The following is a 17,857-nucleotide window of genomic DNA, read 5'->3' on the forward strand; positions in this document are numbered from 1 at the left end:
GTCTCATTTTGCCTGGGCTTCATCCCAGATATGGGCAACTTTCTGATCCTCTGTACCTTCATTTCCTCAGTTGCGAAATGGGGCTACCAACAGAGGCACCTTGAGGATTAGATGTGACAATCTGTGAGAAGAGCCTAGTGGAGGGCCTGGTTCAGCACACAATTAGCTGTTGCTCAACAAACGTTGATTGGCTGGGTGCCCAGTAGGTGGGAGGCCCTTATCTGTTCATTTATTACAGGCTATTTGTAGTCTGGTGGAAAGGTAGACATGAAAACAAGACATTATAAGACAGTGTGATCCAGTGGCATTGGAACTATGTGGGTTTGTACCTTTTCTTCAGCTGGGCTTGCCCAAGGTGTTACCTAGAATTCAATTCTTAGCCAGGCCCGAGACTTGAGGAAGATAAGAGAAAGTAAAAAACTTCTACCCTGGGAGAGGCATTTCAAACTTGAGGCACCAGCACAGCCCCACAGCTATTCAAATGTTGAAATCCTTTCCTACTGATTGGCAAGTGCCCTGAGCACCCCAACTGTCTGTAACCCCTCCTTTCCTTCTACCTCACACATTCTGGTGTGCGTTGGTCGGATACCATCAGGGACTGTCCTTTTCTCCTGCCGGGGTGCAAGGGAGCCAGCCTATCTTTTGTTGCTCTTTTGCTCTGCTTCCCCTCAACCCCCAACAAGCAGCAGCCCTGAGCCCTCTGAGCAAATGCAAACTCCATACCTTGTTCTGCGAGACTGCATTTTCAACATTACGTATGCTTCTCCTTAGGGATATTGCCTGCTCTGTGAGTCCCAGGAGCTGTGTCGGCTTGCTTTGGGGGATGCCCCGTTCGGCCTTCTTCTGGGCCATGGTCTATGGCAGCAATATCCTTTGAAAACCTGTGCCTGTCCACCAGTGTGGATTCCTTCCAGCCAACCATCCACTCTACTCCAGAGGTTCCTGTCACCTCCTAGATGTTCCTACTCCATTCTATCAGTGTTACCTGAACTGTGCCAGGATTTATCCTGACTTATGATGTTATGGACAAGGTCCTGGTGATGTGTGAAGTAGTATAGAGTGGAAGCTTTGGAGCCTATCTGTGTTTTTTAATCCCAGCTCTAACACTTCCTAGCTCTGTGACCTTAGGCAAGTTACTCATCCTTTCCAGGCCTCTGTCATCTCATCTGCAAAAAGGGATAACAGTAATACCTACCTTATAGGGCTTTTGGGAGGATTATATAATACTGAAAAGCACTTAGAAGAATGCCTGACCCACAGTAAAAGTGCAACAAATGTTAGACATTATTATCATTGTTATTATTATTATTTTGTATTGAAGCTCTTTTTTTTTGAGAAAGGTCTTGTCACCCAGGCTGGAGTGCAGTGGTGCAATCTTGGCTCACTGCAGCCTGAACCTCCCGGCTCAGGTGATCCTCCCACCTCAGACTTCTAAGTAGCTGGGACTACAGGCGAGTGCCACTGTGCCTGACTAAGTTTTGCATTTATATAGATGGGGTTTTACCATGTTGCCTAGGCTGGTGTTGAACTCCTGATTTCAAGCGATCCACCTGTCTTGGCCTCCCAAAGTGCTGTGATTACAGGTCAGAGCCACCGTGCCCAACCACATTGAAGCTTTAGTGGGCACATTTAGGTATATTTTCAAACATAATTGCCTCTTTTGATGTACATAACAGTTCTAAAGAGGTAGGTATAAAAGACTATTGGTTAGAATCCCAATTTTTGAGGTAAGAAAACTAAGACTTGGCTATATGAAGTGAGATGGCCATGGTTAATGAGAAGTTTTATGATTTCCCATGTAATGTTATTCTTGTCCACCAGAAGACACTGAACTAGATGGATTGTTATTTATTCAATAAACGTTTATTGAATGACTACTGTGTGCCAGGCATTGTGCTGGGCACTGAGGGTACAGTGGTGAGCAAGACAGACAGGTCCCTCTGCTCCTGAAGTTACCATTTTAGTGGAAGAGGACAATCAATAAGCAAGTAAATAACAATAAAAGGTATATATCAGTTAGTGCAATAAAAATTAAACAGGGCAGTGGGATACAAAGTAATTATGGGCGATAAGGTAGTGAATAAAGGAGGGTTTTTCTGGGGAGGTGACTTTCATGACAAGCAGGAGATGAGCTGGAGACCTTCTCACTTTGGGTATGTAGCTAGGTTCTGGGAGAGAAGTCCTCATGAGGAGGGGATTTCCAAGGTCCTACTCGGGGCCACCACAGACAAGTGGCTGTAGCAGGAAGGAGGATTGCAAGGTAAGGGTTGCTCAGAGCCCAAAGTCAGAAAGACTTGCTAAATTTGAGATTTTCTGGAAAGAGGCAGGAGAGCAAAGAAACTTTTAGCAGTGGAAAGGGAATTTTTTTCCTTATAGGTACTTATTAAGTTTAAACATTTTAAAATTAACTTTATTGAGACATAATTTAGATAGAATAAAGTTCACTGATTCTAAGCATACAGGTTAATGAGTCTTGAGAAACATAGACTCCTGTGTTAAACATTGCCTCTCTCAAGATATATAGAACATTTCCATCACCCTAAATTGTTCCCTTGAGACCTTCACAGTCACTTCTGGCTAGGTATTATGTAGAATGTCCCTCAATTTGGGTTTGTCTGATGGCTTCTCATTATTAGACTAGGGTTATGTGTTTTTTGCAAGAATACCACAGAAGCGATATGCCCTTCTTATCACATTATATTGGGAGATACATGATATCATTATGTCTTTCCTGGTGATACTGGCCTTGATCATCTAATTAAGATGTGACTAACAGATTTCTCCATTGCAAAGTTACTACTTTTCCCTTTGCAATTAATAAGTATCTTGGGAGAGACACTGAAACTATCCCATAAATATTTGATTTAGCACTATATAAGACCTGTATATTGAATTAGAGAGTGTTGTTTTGTTGAATTTAGTTTTACTAGTCAAGAGCATGGTCTATTTTTACTATTCGCCTGTTTTTATTTTTCTCATTCTTGTTTTATAGTTTGTTCTTTAATAAACATGGATCTGGATTAATGGGAAGACAGTGTGATAGGATGGAAACAGCATAGTATTCGACATGAGGCAAACCTGGATTTGAATCCCAACTTTCCCACTCACTGGTTAGATGACCTTGCAAAAGGCCTGATTCGCTAATTTCTCATCCATAAAACGCGGCTGGTAAGAAACCGTCTCACAAGGTTTTTGAAAACATTGAAGCACTGAGTAGTATCTGGCACTCAATAAGTGCTGTGTAAATGTCATTTCTTGCCTCCTTTAATACCCAAGTGTTTAATATTGTTGTCACAATTGTAAGTAGACTCCTCTTTCTGGCAGGGTGGCCTTAGGATATAGGAATTCAACAGATTCTTTTAGATTTATTTTATGTTCTGACACCACAGAGGCTTTGGCTCAGGAGAAGCAGTGAACTTTTTACATGTCTCTGAGTCACTGGGGAGAAAGCAGCTGGACCTGTTTTAATTGATGGCAAATTATTGCAGCTCACCAGTATCTCCTATTCTAATACCTTTGCAAAACTCCTTCTTTACCTTTGGTATTTGGGGATTTGATTTTCACTGATGTACAAATATATGATTTGCAAAAGTGGCATTTTTTTTCTCTCTCTCCTGTATTTCTACTTTTTGTTTATTTTTCTTCTTTCATTATTAGAATTGTTTTAAGGTAGAATTTTAACACGGGTAATCTAGTGTGGTTCCTGTTTTTACCCAGAATAAATCTGAGTTTTTATTTGTTTTTTTTTTCGGGGGGGGGGCGGAAGGCTGTACTCTTATCATGTTAAACAAGAGAGAGAACACTGCAACACCCACCCTCCCCCACTACGTCTCTGATTTCTGATTTCTTAAGACTTAAGCAAAACTGCCTTCCTTGTTTGGTTTTTTTCCTTGTTCCAAATTTTATTTCCCCTTTTCTAAACTTTTAATTTGTTATTTGACATGAGGCAAACCTGGATTTGAGTTTACACTGGATTTTAAACCTGGATTTTATTTTTCTTTAAAGATTTTAAGTTCTTTAGGCAGGATGTCACTGTTTCTTTTTTAATTCTGATATAGGCTTTAAGGGGAACATATTCTCTAAATGCTGCCTTGGCAATCTCCCAGAAAGTGTTACTGTTGTCAGAAAAAGGGGTCCTGATCCAGACCCCAAGAGAGGGTTCTTGGATCTAAGGCAGGAAGGAATTCAAGGCAAGTTGTAGAGCGCATGGAGAAGAGAGAGTTTATTGAACGCTGCTACTCAGTTACAGAGTAAAGCCTCCTCAGCTGCTACTCAGAGTAGGGCGTCCTCAGGAAGCAAGAGGAGGAACGACTTGTCTTTAAGTTTTCTTATCTAGTGGTCTTATTTTCTATGTAAAACTAAGTTATGTCTATGTGCTGGTGGGCTGACAGCATGACAATTTATTATTTTGCTGATGTAAAGAAAACTATTCTTGGCATTTTAGCGTGTAAGCACATCAAAGCATGACTATAATCAACTTAAAAGCATATATTGTTATGCGATATTGGGACATCTGGACATTCTGCTGTCGTGGGCATTTATCCTTACGGGTATTATTAAGCTGTTTTCTCAGCCATAAACATCTTATGACCACGGGCGGTGACTGGCAAGGAACGTGTCTTGCTAGTTTTAACATGGAATTGATTTTAAAATGGTGTCACCCTGGCTCTCCTAGGCTCCTGTTTCTCTAACATTACTCCCATGAACAGTTTTACAAATTAATTTTTCCTTTTGCCTCAGGCTCCATTATGGCTTGGCATGGCACTGTTACTGATCCTGTGTATAAAAATTTTTGATATTTTGTTCATCATGGTTTTTTGGCATTAATTTTGATTTATTAAAATATTATTTGATTGTGGAGTTTTTGATCCCTGAGGCAAGTACCTCTCTCACCTCATTCCAGTCTAGTCCTGGCCTTGTAATAACCTCCCAGACAAGTTTTGCTTATAATTTTCTTTTGAGATGGAAGCCTGATATCAGAGAGACTGAAACTGTTATTAAGCCAATTGTACCGCCTGCCAGGAAAGAATCATGTTTTCCTTTTCTGCTCCTTTCGCCTCTTTCTTACTATATGCCAGACTCTCAGCTCAGCAGAAGTCCTTGTCCATTTCCAGCTGCTGGCATTGAGCACGGCCGCATTGCTATTGGGATGCCCGGGGTTACTTCTTCATTTAGAGAGGTCAAAGGCCAGGGTCTTATTCTCCAGAAATAAACCCCAAGGGCTATTGAGCTCCTTCAGACCCTTGTCAGGGTCCTTGTGGCCCAAAGCATTCCTTTCTCTGCTGGAATCTGTCAGTTAGCTCTGGCAAAAATCAAGTTTCCTCACCCTGAGCTTATTCCATCCACACAAGTTTCCTTTAGAAATTATGGAAAAGAAACTTGTTCGTAAAATTCTCAAATGTCAGAACTGGAAAGGCCCTGAGAGACCATCTTGCCCCAGCCCCTTTCATTTAACAGAACATGTAACTTCCTTTGCTCTATTTCCATGTTTCAAGGAATCCCCAAGGCTGCCTCATAATAAAAATCAGGAGCAAGGTAAGAGCCAAGTTAATCAAGGAAGTAAACTGCTATGGGACCCAGCTGTGCTCAGGGAGGACTGAGTCATTAGACATGTAGCCCTGGCCTTGAGATTTGTTTATTAAGGATTTTCTTCAATGGCAAAGAGAAGGATCTGTGATGGCTCAACTCCAAAGATTTTAATGGTGTGGGGTGAGACTGAAAAACATTCGATGAGCTTTCAGCCGGGCTGGAGAGTTTTAAACATCCTGCTTTGAAGAAGCTTGCCTTTACTTCTTCTATCTGACTGGGTCAGGCATTGTGGAGAAGTTGGCAAAGTTTGTCTGTGTGCTTAACTTCTCCCAAAAAGTGTCCCTCTGGGTCCCATACTCAGAGGATATGCTTTCAGTTCTGAAATGTATCAAGAGGGCACTCCTGTGTTAGGACTAGCATTAAAAGTCACGTATCATTCACATATCTACATTTGCAACAAAATCCACCCTGTGCAAAACACCATCACATCCATTCCTCTAGTTTAACCTATAAACAACGTAAGGTAATTTTTAGCTACACTTTGCAGATGAACAGGCTCAGTCTGCAGGATTACCTAAGGCCATGTGACTAGTAAGAGGTAAAGCTTTGACTGTTGAGTCCAGAAGGACACCCCATCCTGTGCTTGGTTCTACTAAGTCGCAACGCTTCAAGGGTGCCAAAACGTGCCATGAGAGCACACACCAAACTAGCTAACAAGGTCCACAGGGTTGAAACCACTGTCTTGATCTGATTTGCAGTGAATGCTAGCACTATGATTGACTTATAGGACACATAGAACAAATCTGGGAACTTACTGTTATTCCCAGAGAAGACACTGGGACATTGGGCCCCAAAGGAATTTACCCATCTTAGAGGTTTATGTTCTTGGAAAACTTTTCTTTCAGACTGGAAGAAGATAAGGAAATCTCATCAATTGAAGGAAATTCCTTATAAGGAAGCTTTATTCACACACGGGAGAGGATCAGATCCCATTGTAGTTCTGGGTAGTATTTAGCTATGTGCGGTGAACACTTTTGAGGGATGTGTGTGTAGCGAGGCAGGGTAATGGTTATACACTTTCTTCAACTAAACCAAGAAAGCTGTATCCTTGGGATTAGAAAGGGGATTATCAAGTTAGATGTGCAGTTCAGGGAGAAATAGGAAGGCCACAGGTGGGAAAACTCTAAATAGACTGTGAATTGAGATTATTTGGACAAACCAGATTACTTAGGGACCTTGACATGGATTATATCCCTGTGTCTTTGGTGCTCAGAAAATAATCCAGGGTGAGATCTGAATACAACTCCAACACTGTGTCACCATTCCTGGAAAATGGACCAATTCCCTTCCCTTGTCTTGGAAATAGCTGACCAAAAAAACGACACAATTTTTTTAATTTTTTTTTTTATTCATTTTCTTTCCCAGTTTGTTGACACCTCTTACATTCACAGGCAACTGCTCAAGTGTATTGGGAAACACAGTTGTGTATTGTGCAGTTGACTGGCCTGATGGTGGTGGTGCTCTGGCTGGGATGGAATGCTGCTAGGGGGGCTAAGATGAAGACGAGTCAAAGAAATTGTCAGCTCACAGGTTAGCGAGCAGCCAGTCCAGCAACTGTTTCCTGGCCACCTTTCCCACGGCTTCATCCAGTTGCCGTTCCTTGGCAAACTTCATGACCTCTTGAAGAAGACCTCCTACACTGTACCCCTTCTCTGCTGCTTTAGCTGAAACCTGAGGAAGCTGTGGGGAAAACAGAGCTAGTGTGAGCTGCGTGATGCTTTTTAGAGGAAAGACCTGCTGGACAAAGTGAACTAACACCCTTCTACCAGCCAACCCCCTCAACTCCTACCTCCTCACCCACACCCACCACCTTCCCGCCCATGATTCTAGGATTAGGGTACAGCATGTCATAGATCCATGACTAGAGGCTGCTGACACATCTTTCCTTTTTCCTTGAACCTTCTCTAATGTCATAGATCAAAATGCCAAAGATACTTTATTTTTTGAGCTTCAAAAACACACTCTGAAATTAGTTGTGTTCATTAAATACTTTTCACCAGATGCTGGACCCTTCAGTTAGTCTGTGCTGATTGCTAGGTCAAGGTTTGGGGTTGCCATTCCCCCACCTCCCTAAAAAAGTGTGAGACTTGGAGTACAGAGGATTGTCTGGCCTTGGCTCCTGGACTGAAAATAAGTTGGTTAAGTATTTGATGTTTCTGGAATCCATCTAATGCAGGAAACCCAGCTGTCAGGTAGGGGTGTGTGTGTGTGAGAGACAGAGACAGAGACAGAGAGAATGTGCATGTGTATGTGTATGAATGTATGAATGCTGGCCTCCGTGGAATCTAAGGAGCAGGGCCAGGACTAGGGTCAGGCAAGTGAGGCAACTAGGGCATAAAATTTAAGGAGACAGGACTCTCAGGGCACTTGCAGGACCCATGAGTTTGGGGGAGGAGCATAGGGAAAATAGTAAGAGACAAGTTTCAAACTGTTTCTGGTAGGTCAAACACAAAATTAGTCCATGATACTTCCAACGCCTCAAGAGGGAGGGAGGAACTCCATTTTCCTTTTTTGTTCCCTCCTCTCTAGAGTACTTTGGGGGATCTTAAAACTGAAAACATGAGACTTAATCATTCCCTAATGTTTTACCAGATAGTTTGTCAAAAGGGTCACTGATGAAATGCGTTAATCTCACTCTCCTCCTCTTGGTGGAAATGCACAGGCCTTGAGGTGCCCACTTAGCTAGTGGTTCACCATTTTTGTGTCTTTTTATGAGGTGAAAGTAATTCATGAAGCACACGGTAAAGAATAGACTTGAAACTGGAATGATCTTGGGCTCAAAGTACAATGCTGCCTCCCTGCCTCTGCCCATTCCAACTTTCTTTTTGTGCCTTAATACATTACTTACTTTTTCCAGTTGTCCATCCTTATCTCCCATGAAGTACAGCATGGGCACGTTAAACTGGGAGGCTGCAATCCACTGCAGGACAGCCTGGAGCTGCTTCTGCAAGCTATTTGTAGAGCACTGATTATTGACAATTACTTCATGTCCAAGAGAGTCTTGATAGTTCTGTGGCATTGCACCGCTGTGAATGCATCTGGTGCCCCTGAAATTGGGCTTATCTGCCGAGGCTGCTTGTTCTTCCAACTCAGCAAGGGCTGCCCCATCGTTGCTATACTTAGCCATGATAAGGCAGAGCTTCATCACAGATTCTACCAGTTTATCTATAAATTGCCAGTTCACTTGCTTCATCCCACTGATAAAGTCAAGTTCTTGATGGTCCTGGCATTGTTCTTCCCCTTTGTCAGATCTCTTGGACATGTAAGTTGCTTTGCTTCCCCTGGGCTCAGAATGCTTGTTCTCACCTTCGCATGGATCCTCACATTTGAAGGGGTTCTCATTAAGCAGTTTCTGAATCAGCATTAGAACGATGTTTGACATATCCATTTTCTGGGAGTCCAGGGGTTGGTTCTCCTTTTGACAGGTGGATGGTCCAGGGGCTCTGTGAGATTCTAGGTGTTTCACTGAAAGTGCTTTGGCACTTTGGCCACCTCCACACTTTTCATATTGAGTACTCTGAGCCATATAGCCCATGGTGGAACCAGGACAGTCTTCTTCACATGTATCTTTGCCCTTAGTCTGCTGGGTCAGATGGTACTGGATCAGCTTAAGGGCAGAGACAATCAGGTCCTTGGCCAGTGAATCTGTGGAAGCATTGATCTTTTCTCCTTTCTCATCTTTATTGCTGCATGCTTTGGTAGCCACCTTGCATGGGTTTCCTTGCTTTTGGTTCCAGATGGTCAGGCCCTCCTTGAGAATGTGTTCACCGACTTTCTCAGCACTAGTCAGCGTCTTGCATGGGTCTGATTTCATTTTGCCTTTGTCCCTCCCTTTCATTTCAGCTTTCATGGTGGAGAATTCAAGACTCTGGTTCCTGCATTTGGGATCATGGGACCCAGCTTTTAAAGATGCATATGACAGACTCTGAGACTTAGTCTCCTTCTCCTCACCAATAAGTGCACTGACCAAGCGCTTCAGCATGGCCTCCATGATGTCTGCAGCATTTTGTTTCCATTGGTTGAACAGATTTCTCTTGACAGCTGAGACAAAGTCTGAGTCAGTCATCAGGACCCCAGTAATATTATGCAGGTTCTTCATGCAGGAATCAATCAAATCGGACACAATCTCCTTGGTGTGCCTTAGCAACACCCTCTTCAGGACCACACACGCTGGAATTGGCTTCCCAGAGCTGTGCACTTTCAAGGTCTTCATGACAGAGACCATCATGTCAGATGCCACCTGATTTGCATAAACCATGAGCCCCTTGCTGATGGAATCTGCAAATTCTTTGCTCTCTCTCTGGGACATTTGTTTGTCTCCACTTTTGCTCTTGTTGGATAATTCACTATATAGAAAGCTTTTCTGGCCACCTTCCCTGGACTCCTCCTCAGTGCCACGCATTTCTGCAGCGGTCAGTTCCACAGCTTCATGGGCCATTTCAGAAGCAATCTTGCTCACAGCAGTTCGGGGACTGATTCTCTCTTTGTTCCCAGGGGATGGATAGATTGAATGATGAAGGCATTTGCTTTTACCTTCCAACTTCTCCTTGATTTCCTTATGGGCCATCTGGATTACCAGAGAAGATAGTCGGTTGACATAGAAGGAAAGGTCATCTATAGAACATTCTCCATCAGGGGAAATGACTACTCTCTGAGTGCTAGGAGGTTTGGCTGGAGGAGCTGAAGGACTTTGATTATTGTTGGTGTTTTTAGCTGCTGCTATTTCTAGGCGTAGGTTTTGAGGTCTGTTCATCAAATAATCTATGTTCACTTGATCAGCATAGACACTGTAGCAGTTCTCAGAGGATGCTGTGTGATATTCGCCCTCTGTGTCTCCTACTTTATGTTTACAGGTAGAGGTTGAGGGGCTCAATGCATGTTGGAAACCCAAGGCATACTTCTGGAGATCACTGAGAAGCCAGTTGAGGACACTTACAGGATCAGAGGGAGCTTGTTTGAAAAGGCACACAGATCCCTCCGTCTAAAAAAAGAAGAAGACCTATCCATAAGAGTTTGGGTAGGCTATTTATTTCCCTTATTTTATTTAGAAGATGTATCAGATTAGGGATTTGACCTTTTAGAGTTTGTATGGGAACATAACATCCAGTTATATCCATTAGTACACATTCAAGCAGAAGTGGCAGCAACAAAAGTTCAAAGTATATACATGTGTATACTTAACTATATACAAGTGTTATCAATATATGTCTGCCAACTCATATGAATATGTTGTATCTCAATGGGTCAAAAATGTGTCAGTGTGTCTGTTGTGTGTGTATATATGCATGGAAATATAGCAGTTAACATGTGTGAACATCTCAATAGATGTGAGAATGTGCCATTCTGTATTGTTAGTGTGTGAAAATGCACCTCTGTGTGTGTGTGCATATGTGTGACTGTGTCTAAGCATGTGTAACAATGTGTTGACATCATTACCTATTGTATATGTCTATTGTATGGGCTGACATGTGCATGTTAGTATGCATATTTGTACATGTGTGAATGTCAAAATATGAGTGTCTATGTCCGTGTGTCTCTGAATATGTAAATGAGTCAATTTGAGTAATCTGCATATATGTGTGTATATAAATTCACTAGTATGTATCATGCAGCTATAAATGCATTTATATATGTTAAAGCATAAATTCATATATTAACACACACATTAATATAAGATACAATTTTAATATATTAATGTATATGTATGTTAAAATATGAGTATGTGTAAACAGGTGATTGTATAATGACTATGTATATTCATAAATTGGGTATCAATTTATGCTATATTTATACTATATACACATATTCCACCCAACACTAACTGCCAAGCCCTCTGCTCCTTCTATTGCTTCATCTCCTCTCTTTTCACTGAATTTCTAGAAATGTGAGGTCATGATAAAGTCAACTTTTTGCAAACGAGCTTAAGTTACAATCAAGCAGATCTGCACTGTATGTAGGAAACATGGGCTGCTTTTCCAAAAATCAATGCCAGGTATAATTTATCCCTTTCTTAAGACTCCAAAATTGAGTTGGCTATACCGAAATAAACTGAAAACTCTTTGGATACTGTAATGTAAACTTGTTTTTCCTTCCTTAGGGGCCACTCCTTTCACTCCAAAGGAGTCTGGGGTCAGAAATAATGTTTTGGTTATAATATGAGCCTAGAGACACAGAACAAGAAACATTTGATTCCTGTGCATTAAAGTCAAATATCCTGTCCCATTACCAGCCACTCCAGGCTTGTAGGCATGAGAGGGTGACTTGTTGTATGCTCCAGTGCCCTCCCAAAGCCAGAACCCTAACAGATGTAATTTTGGATACTTAAACAAAACCAAAAGGAGTTTGTATGTCACAGTGGCATGCAAGTCTAATTGCTTCTAACTTTAAGCTACTCAACAGCCTAGGTAATCTCTTAGACAACAGGGTAAGGACGAGGCACTCAAATTGTTGCTGGTTACGGATTGTCTCTGCTCCATACCCCTCTTTCTTCCTTGCTGGATGCTGGGCAATGTGGGGCACACAGGTCCATTACCAACCAGCAAAGAACATTACAAATAGTCTTGCGTGATTCTGATTGGACGGGTAGCTGGAAATCAGGAGAGGGCATTCTGAGCCTCTGTGATTAGTGCCATTATTAAGTACCTGTGTGTTGAACTTACTGTGGTCTTGAACTTAGGCCTGTGTTCTCTAGAATGTCATAGTATTCAAATTGATGAGCCTGTTTGACAGTAGTTGTCTTACCATGTCTGATCCAGAGTCTGCAGACTCATCATTGAGCTCTGAGAATAGAAGTGGTGGAATCTCAGAGGCTAAGTGTACCTTAGACTGGTCTTTCTTCTCAGTATCCTTGATCACGATAATCTCTTTTTCTTCCAGATTTCCCAGGTTTAAGTTGCCTTCTGAGCTGGAACCAGCAGCATCCTATGGAATTAAATGGTGAGATTCTTAGACAGTTGCTTTTGGAGATTTCTCCAAGCTGCCCCACCTAGGCTATTACTTCAAATTGTGAATGTTATGACTTCCTTTATCTTTTTTCTTTCTGCAGGAGAGGTAGGCTTCTGAGGCTATCTAGTCTTTGAAGAATGAGATGACTTTCCCTCCACAAATTACTACTCCCCACTCTGAAGATGCTCACAAAGCCATCAATCTCAAGAACCATATTCATCACCCTTTGGATGGGTTTTTTTTTAATAAAAAATAAAAAACAACTTTTCTGACATGCTGTCTTCCATGTTTTATCTTTATCAGCCCTACCAGCAACTTAAGTGGCTTCTAAAATGAGACTTGATATCAAGAGTGACAGTAAATTCAGAACCAGGGATCATGGGCTCATGAGAATGCTGGCTTTCCCCCTGAGTCCCCTCCACCTTTCCCCTCTCTCCCCCAACATTTTCCATTTTTCATATTTCACTGATAACCCTTCTCAGCAGCTTCTGACCGATTCCGACTCTGAGCAGAGAATACGCACCTTGTAATCTTTATCTTCTACATTCAGGGTGGACACATCGACAAAACATATCTGCATCAAATTAGAAGGGTGAATTTAGAAAAACTCTAGAGAAAGGGGCATAATTTCTTTCTTGGAGATGATAATAGCACCTACCTCAGAGGGTTCTTGTGAGGATTAACTGAGACACTATATGGAAAGCATGTAAAAGCAGATTTCCTGGCACATAGTAAGTACCCAATAAATGTTAATACTGTGATTATTGTTAGGCAGACAGAATCTTAGCATTAGTACATTTCTTAAAGGAGAATACCAACCTCCTGTCAGAGCGAGGCCCAAGGTACAATATCCACATGTATTAATTGAGAAAACTGAGAAGAGAAATGGCTTGCCCAACTGACAAACTTAAATGTGGAGCTTATATTAGAACTCAATTTTCCTGGCTTCCAGTTTAAGGCACTTGCTACTACACTAGTGTTTCTCAAAATTTATTTTATTATCATTAATATAGAATATTTTAAGTAGTATATGGATAAACATTTCTGCATTTAATACGCAAATTTTATTGTGCATTAGGGAGAATATATACTAGAACATCAAACCTGGGATATTATAGATAATATTTCTTAGCATGATTGCAATTTTTAAAATGTAAGTCAATTTTTAAAACATTGTAAAAATACAAATTAATTAAATAATAATATGTGTGGCATTTGAACATGATTGAAGACTGTGAAGCCCTATGAAATTACTCGAAGTTTGGGAAATAGACCATGAAGCATTTTGCCCTCCTGAGGGGTCCTAGGGTAACATTGTTAGCTAGCCAATATTATTATGACTTAAGAGGTCTTAACTAATAGGGGCTGGTTGCTAGGCAACCACCACTCCTCCCTCCCCTCAGGCTCCTCCCCAGCCTCCCCTCCCTAGGTCCTTTACATCACACCACACCCTGCCCCTCCCTTGATTTTTATCTCTGTGTGATGTATGAGCACGCTGGCCCCTGACAGACCTTGTTGAGCTTGGTTGCTTGGAGAAGTCATGGTATCATCGTCCATTAGTTTATCTTGGGTCCCAGAGATATGTATACCCATATGCCAATTTTTCCTACTCCTCGGCATGAGTCATTTTTTATCTTACCACTTTCCGGTCCTGATCTTGTTGTCCTGCTGGGTTGTAGAGATCTACCTTGCACACACCCCTGTGGCTGCGTAACCAGTCAATATCATCAGACATCTGGAAAGAGAAAGAAAAGAAAGCTGAAATGCTTATATATGGTTTTTGGAAACCAGATCAGTTTGGATAAGAAATCTCTGGAGGGGTTCTGAAATCCATTTTTGTGTTTCATATATAGGTTTAGGTTAGGGACTGGTGGGGCGAGCAGTGGGGGACACATTAAGATGTTTGAACTTGATGCTCAGGATCATTATCTTTTAGCAAAATCCATAGTCTCCTTTAATTTAGACTCCCCACACCAAGTATTTGGAATCATGAGAGTATGATGACCTGGGAATCAAATTTAAAAGGAAATCTAGTGACTTTGGGGATTACATTTAGTGATTTACTTCTACCCAACTCTACTAACTAAATCTCTCTGATCTCCACATTTCTTTACCCCCTCAAGTACCTTCAAAAAACTCCAGCTCACGTTACCCCCTCTAACTTAATTCTAGCTAACTCCAGTTCAACCAGTCTTTCCCATTACACTAAAGAAAGTGAAATTAATAAACAGCTATAACACATCACTCAAAGCCATTGGAAAAGACTAAAGTCAATAGCAGTAAATAAATAGCCCTTTTATTAAAACAACATATATAATTTCAATATATAGAACAAGATTCTGAATGGTGAGAAAACCCAGTCTAATAACCATAAATATAACACCAAGAGACAGAAATCTGAGAGAAGACCAGACCCTGATCCAATAGGATCAAGTTTAATTTATTTTAGAAAGAAAAAATAATCTCTGCCAACTTCCTTCCACCATCACCCCACCCCGGCCACCATCTCCCAACCCAGTCTGGAACTAAAAGTAAAAAGGAAATGACAGAAGCCAGTGACTGATTTTTGCTACGTAAGACCTGAGATTTATACTCAGAACACACAGTTAAGAGCTCAGTAGACTTGTTTTGGTATCTGGGGCTTGAATTTGATTTCTTTTCAAATTTTAACCAGAGAAATCCTTTTTGCCAAGTATTAGAGGGCTGTTGAATTCCCCTTCCCACCCTCCCCACTCCCACTCTCCCTTCTGCCCCTCCCCTCCCCTCTCTCCCCACTCCTCTCCCTCCCTCCCCTTCCCATCCCCTCTTTCTCTCCTTCCCCTTTCTCCCCGTTCCCTCCCCCTCCCTCCCCTTCTCTTTCTGCCTTCCTCCTTCTTTCCTTCCACCTCTTCTCTATTCCCCCACAGCATGTTAATAATAGCTATTCTCTAATGGCTATCCTTTCACATGATAATACTACATTCCTGCTCTTTACCATCCCTGCCCGCAACCAAGATCTTTTTGAACTCTTCCTTCAGGAATCTCTGTGAAACCTTGAAAAAGTTACAGGAAAAGACTCCTACACACTCTGAAGAGGGAGTTTCTTTTTTTCCAAGAGCTAGATAGAGAACACTAGCCTAGTAAAAAAAGAGGTGGAGGCAGAGTCCCTCATGTGATTCAGAAACAGCGTACGTCCAAGTCCAACAGAACTGTGAAAAACAAAATTTATGAACTCATTACCTTGATGATGAAGTTCTTTTAGACGTTTGGCTGAAAACGTGACACCCAGAAGGGAGATGTGCCCCTTTAGATGGAACTGAGAAGTGCCAAGTTCTTGGGCACCTGCAGTTGGCTGCCACCCCTGCCAGCTGTTGGACCAGACTGAGGGGCCAGGCTTTCCCCTGCTGCCTCTGACCCTGGGGTGTGGCAACAGCGTTTGTTGGGTCACAATGCCTGAAACTGTCACAACCTAAGCAAAGGTGGGCATGTTGGCAAACTCAGTAAACTATTCCCATCAAAAGCACATCAGGCTGCCTGCTGTGGGACAAACTTTTTCTGGTATCTCTATGAGGGTACACACCATTTTTCTCACATTTTCTCCGGCTCACAGTCCATCAAGATAGCCCTTCTCTTCTCATTTCCTGCTAGACCTCCAGAACAATCTAATCATATCCCTACTAGAGAATCAGAGTTATGTTGCAAGAGATCTTTAGATTTACAAAGAAACAGAGAAATGTTAATCAAAATCTTTTCTGGGTATCCCAAATAAAAGTATGAAAATAGAAACTTGGAGGCTGCCTTAGCAGCTTCTGTAGTTTCACGTCACCATTAAGATGCCCCCCTAGCTAGTCAAAAAGAAGTTAGATGTCCCTACCGTTGTAGTATCAGAGTAGGCCATCATGTAGGACCCTGGAATGATGTTTTCTTGTCGATTTGGATGCTGTGATGACTCTTCCAGTCTGCCTCAAGATATTGCTCTTTTCTTCAACTCTCCATGCCCTCCTACAGCCTTGACTGCCAGCTGGTACCAGAGTTACTTCTTCATGACATCACTGTTTCTATAGAGAACAGTGACAGCACAAAGTTGGAGGGCTCTAAGGATTCTGTGTGCTCTGAGTGGTCTAGCAGGCTCTGACCTTCCCTATGAGAAATAAGTTGTCCAGAGAAAGGCTGATCTAGTTGAGACAGGGTCTCTTTTACAGACTCCTTAGGCCATGAAAAGACTTAAGTTCCACTTAATCTTTTCAATCTGGTCAGTGCTGGTTTGTTGGCTACAGTATGTGTTAGAGGTTTATCCATCACACTTTGAGATGCCTTCATCTCATCTTACTGAGTTTAGCCCCAGTTTGGAAATATTATCCCACAACCAAATGGCTCTCACTGTGCCCAAGTCTCGTCTTTCCTTGTCTTTCCTCTACATCTCCACTTTAATACTGCACGCATGTAAATAAATGTATCTGAATTAACAATCAGTTGAGATGATCCCCTAAAAGAGTTCCATATTCTTGGTTCTACCTCCATTTATTCTTTTTCCTGTTGCCCCTGAGATTGCATCTTCTAACTCTGCTATATGATTTTGATCCTGTTAGCTCATGGTGTCAAAGAGAAACAGAGCCTGGAGTTTGTTAGAGGTGGCAAGACAGATTTTATTCAGGCCACTGCGGTAGAGGAGAGAGACTTCTGATGAACAGATGTCAACTCCACTGAAACAAAAGGCAGGGTGTGCTAAGGAAAAGTACCAAAGGACATTGAATGGGGGTGAGCTTGGTCAATGTATTGGGGCATCTGTGTTTGCTAATGGGTGCTTATTAAAGTTAGGTTCTCTACGTTCACAATGTCAGGTTTATAAAGAAAAACATAATTAAAAACTATAAAAAAAGAAATGAAATAAACAAAGTAAAATCAAAAAAAGAAAAGAAGAGAAAAGAAAGCTAAGCTCCTGCCTTCCCATAGAGACAGGGAGACATGGACCTTGTTTTTCTTGATCATTACATTACAAAGGGATGGCTTCCAGGTTGTTGAGAAAGACAGTCCTGGGTTGTAGAAGATACATCTTAAAAGAAGAGAGAAAGAATTTACAATTGCAAGTTTTCTAAAGTACACGCTGTAAGGAAAGGGAGTCGGGGCTGTAGTCAGGTTTTGGTCTGAACAAACAGTAAATTCTTTTGGCAGCAATGAACTGTCTCAGGAAGGCATTTTAAGGGGGGCTAGGATTGTCATCCTAGGGAAATGGCCTTTTGGCAGCATTGAGTAGTCTCAGGAAGGCATTTTAAAGGGGCTGAGGTTGTCATCCTAGGGAAATGGCCTTGAGCTGATAGAAACTATGCTAGTGTTTGTTCAAGTC

At 41.8% G+C, this 17,857-nt stretch overlaps 1 protein-coding gene across 3 annotated transcripts; it reads right to left on the reverse strand.

The window, feature by feature from the left end:
• Positions 1–6,915: 6,915 nt before the first annotated feature.
• AKAP4 (A-kinase anchoring protein 4) lies at positions 6,916–16,559 on the reverse strand. Of its 3 annotated transcripts, none has more exons than XM_003917718.2 (6): positions 16,388–16,559; positions 14,174–14,269; positions 13,058–13,108; positions 12,409–12,510; positions 8,438–10,570; positions 6,916–7,269 (listed from the first exon to the last, which is right to left on the reverse strand). In XM_003917718.2, the coding sequence occupies exons 1-6, from the start codon at positions 16,412–16,414 to the stop codon at positions 7,114–7,116; spliced, it is 2,565 nt and encodes an 854-aa protein (XP_003917767.1). In that variant the 5' UTR covers positions 16,415–16,559; the 3' UTR covers positions 6,916–7,113. The 3 variants fall into 3 exon arrangements, with proteins under 3 accessions (XP_003917767.1, XP_009195875.1, XP_003917766.1); XM_009197611.3 differs by having other exon boundaries at positions 6,938–7,269; positions 12,331–12,510; positions 16,388–16,550; XM_003917717.5 differs by lacking the exon at positions 16,388–16,559 and adding an exon at positions 15,754–15,896 and having other exon boundaries at positions 6,938–7,269.
• Positions 16,560–17,857: the final 1,298 nt, after the last annotated feature.

This window comes from Papio anubis, chromosome X (assembly GCF_008728515.1).
Source record: "Papio anubis isolate 15944 chromosome X, Panubis1.0, whole genome shotgun sequence".
NCBI classification, from domain to species: Eukaryota; Metazoa; Chordata; class Mammalia; order Primates; family Cercopithecidae; genus Papio; species Papio anubis.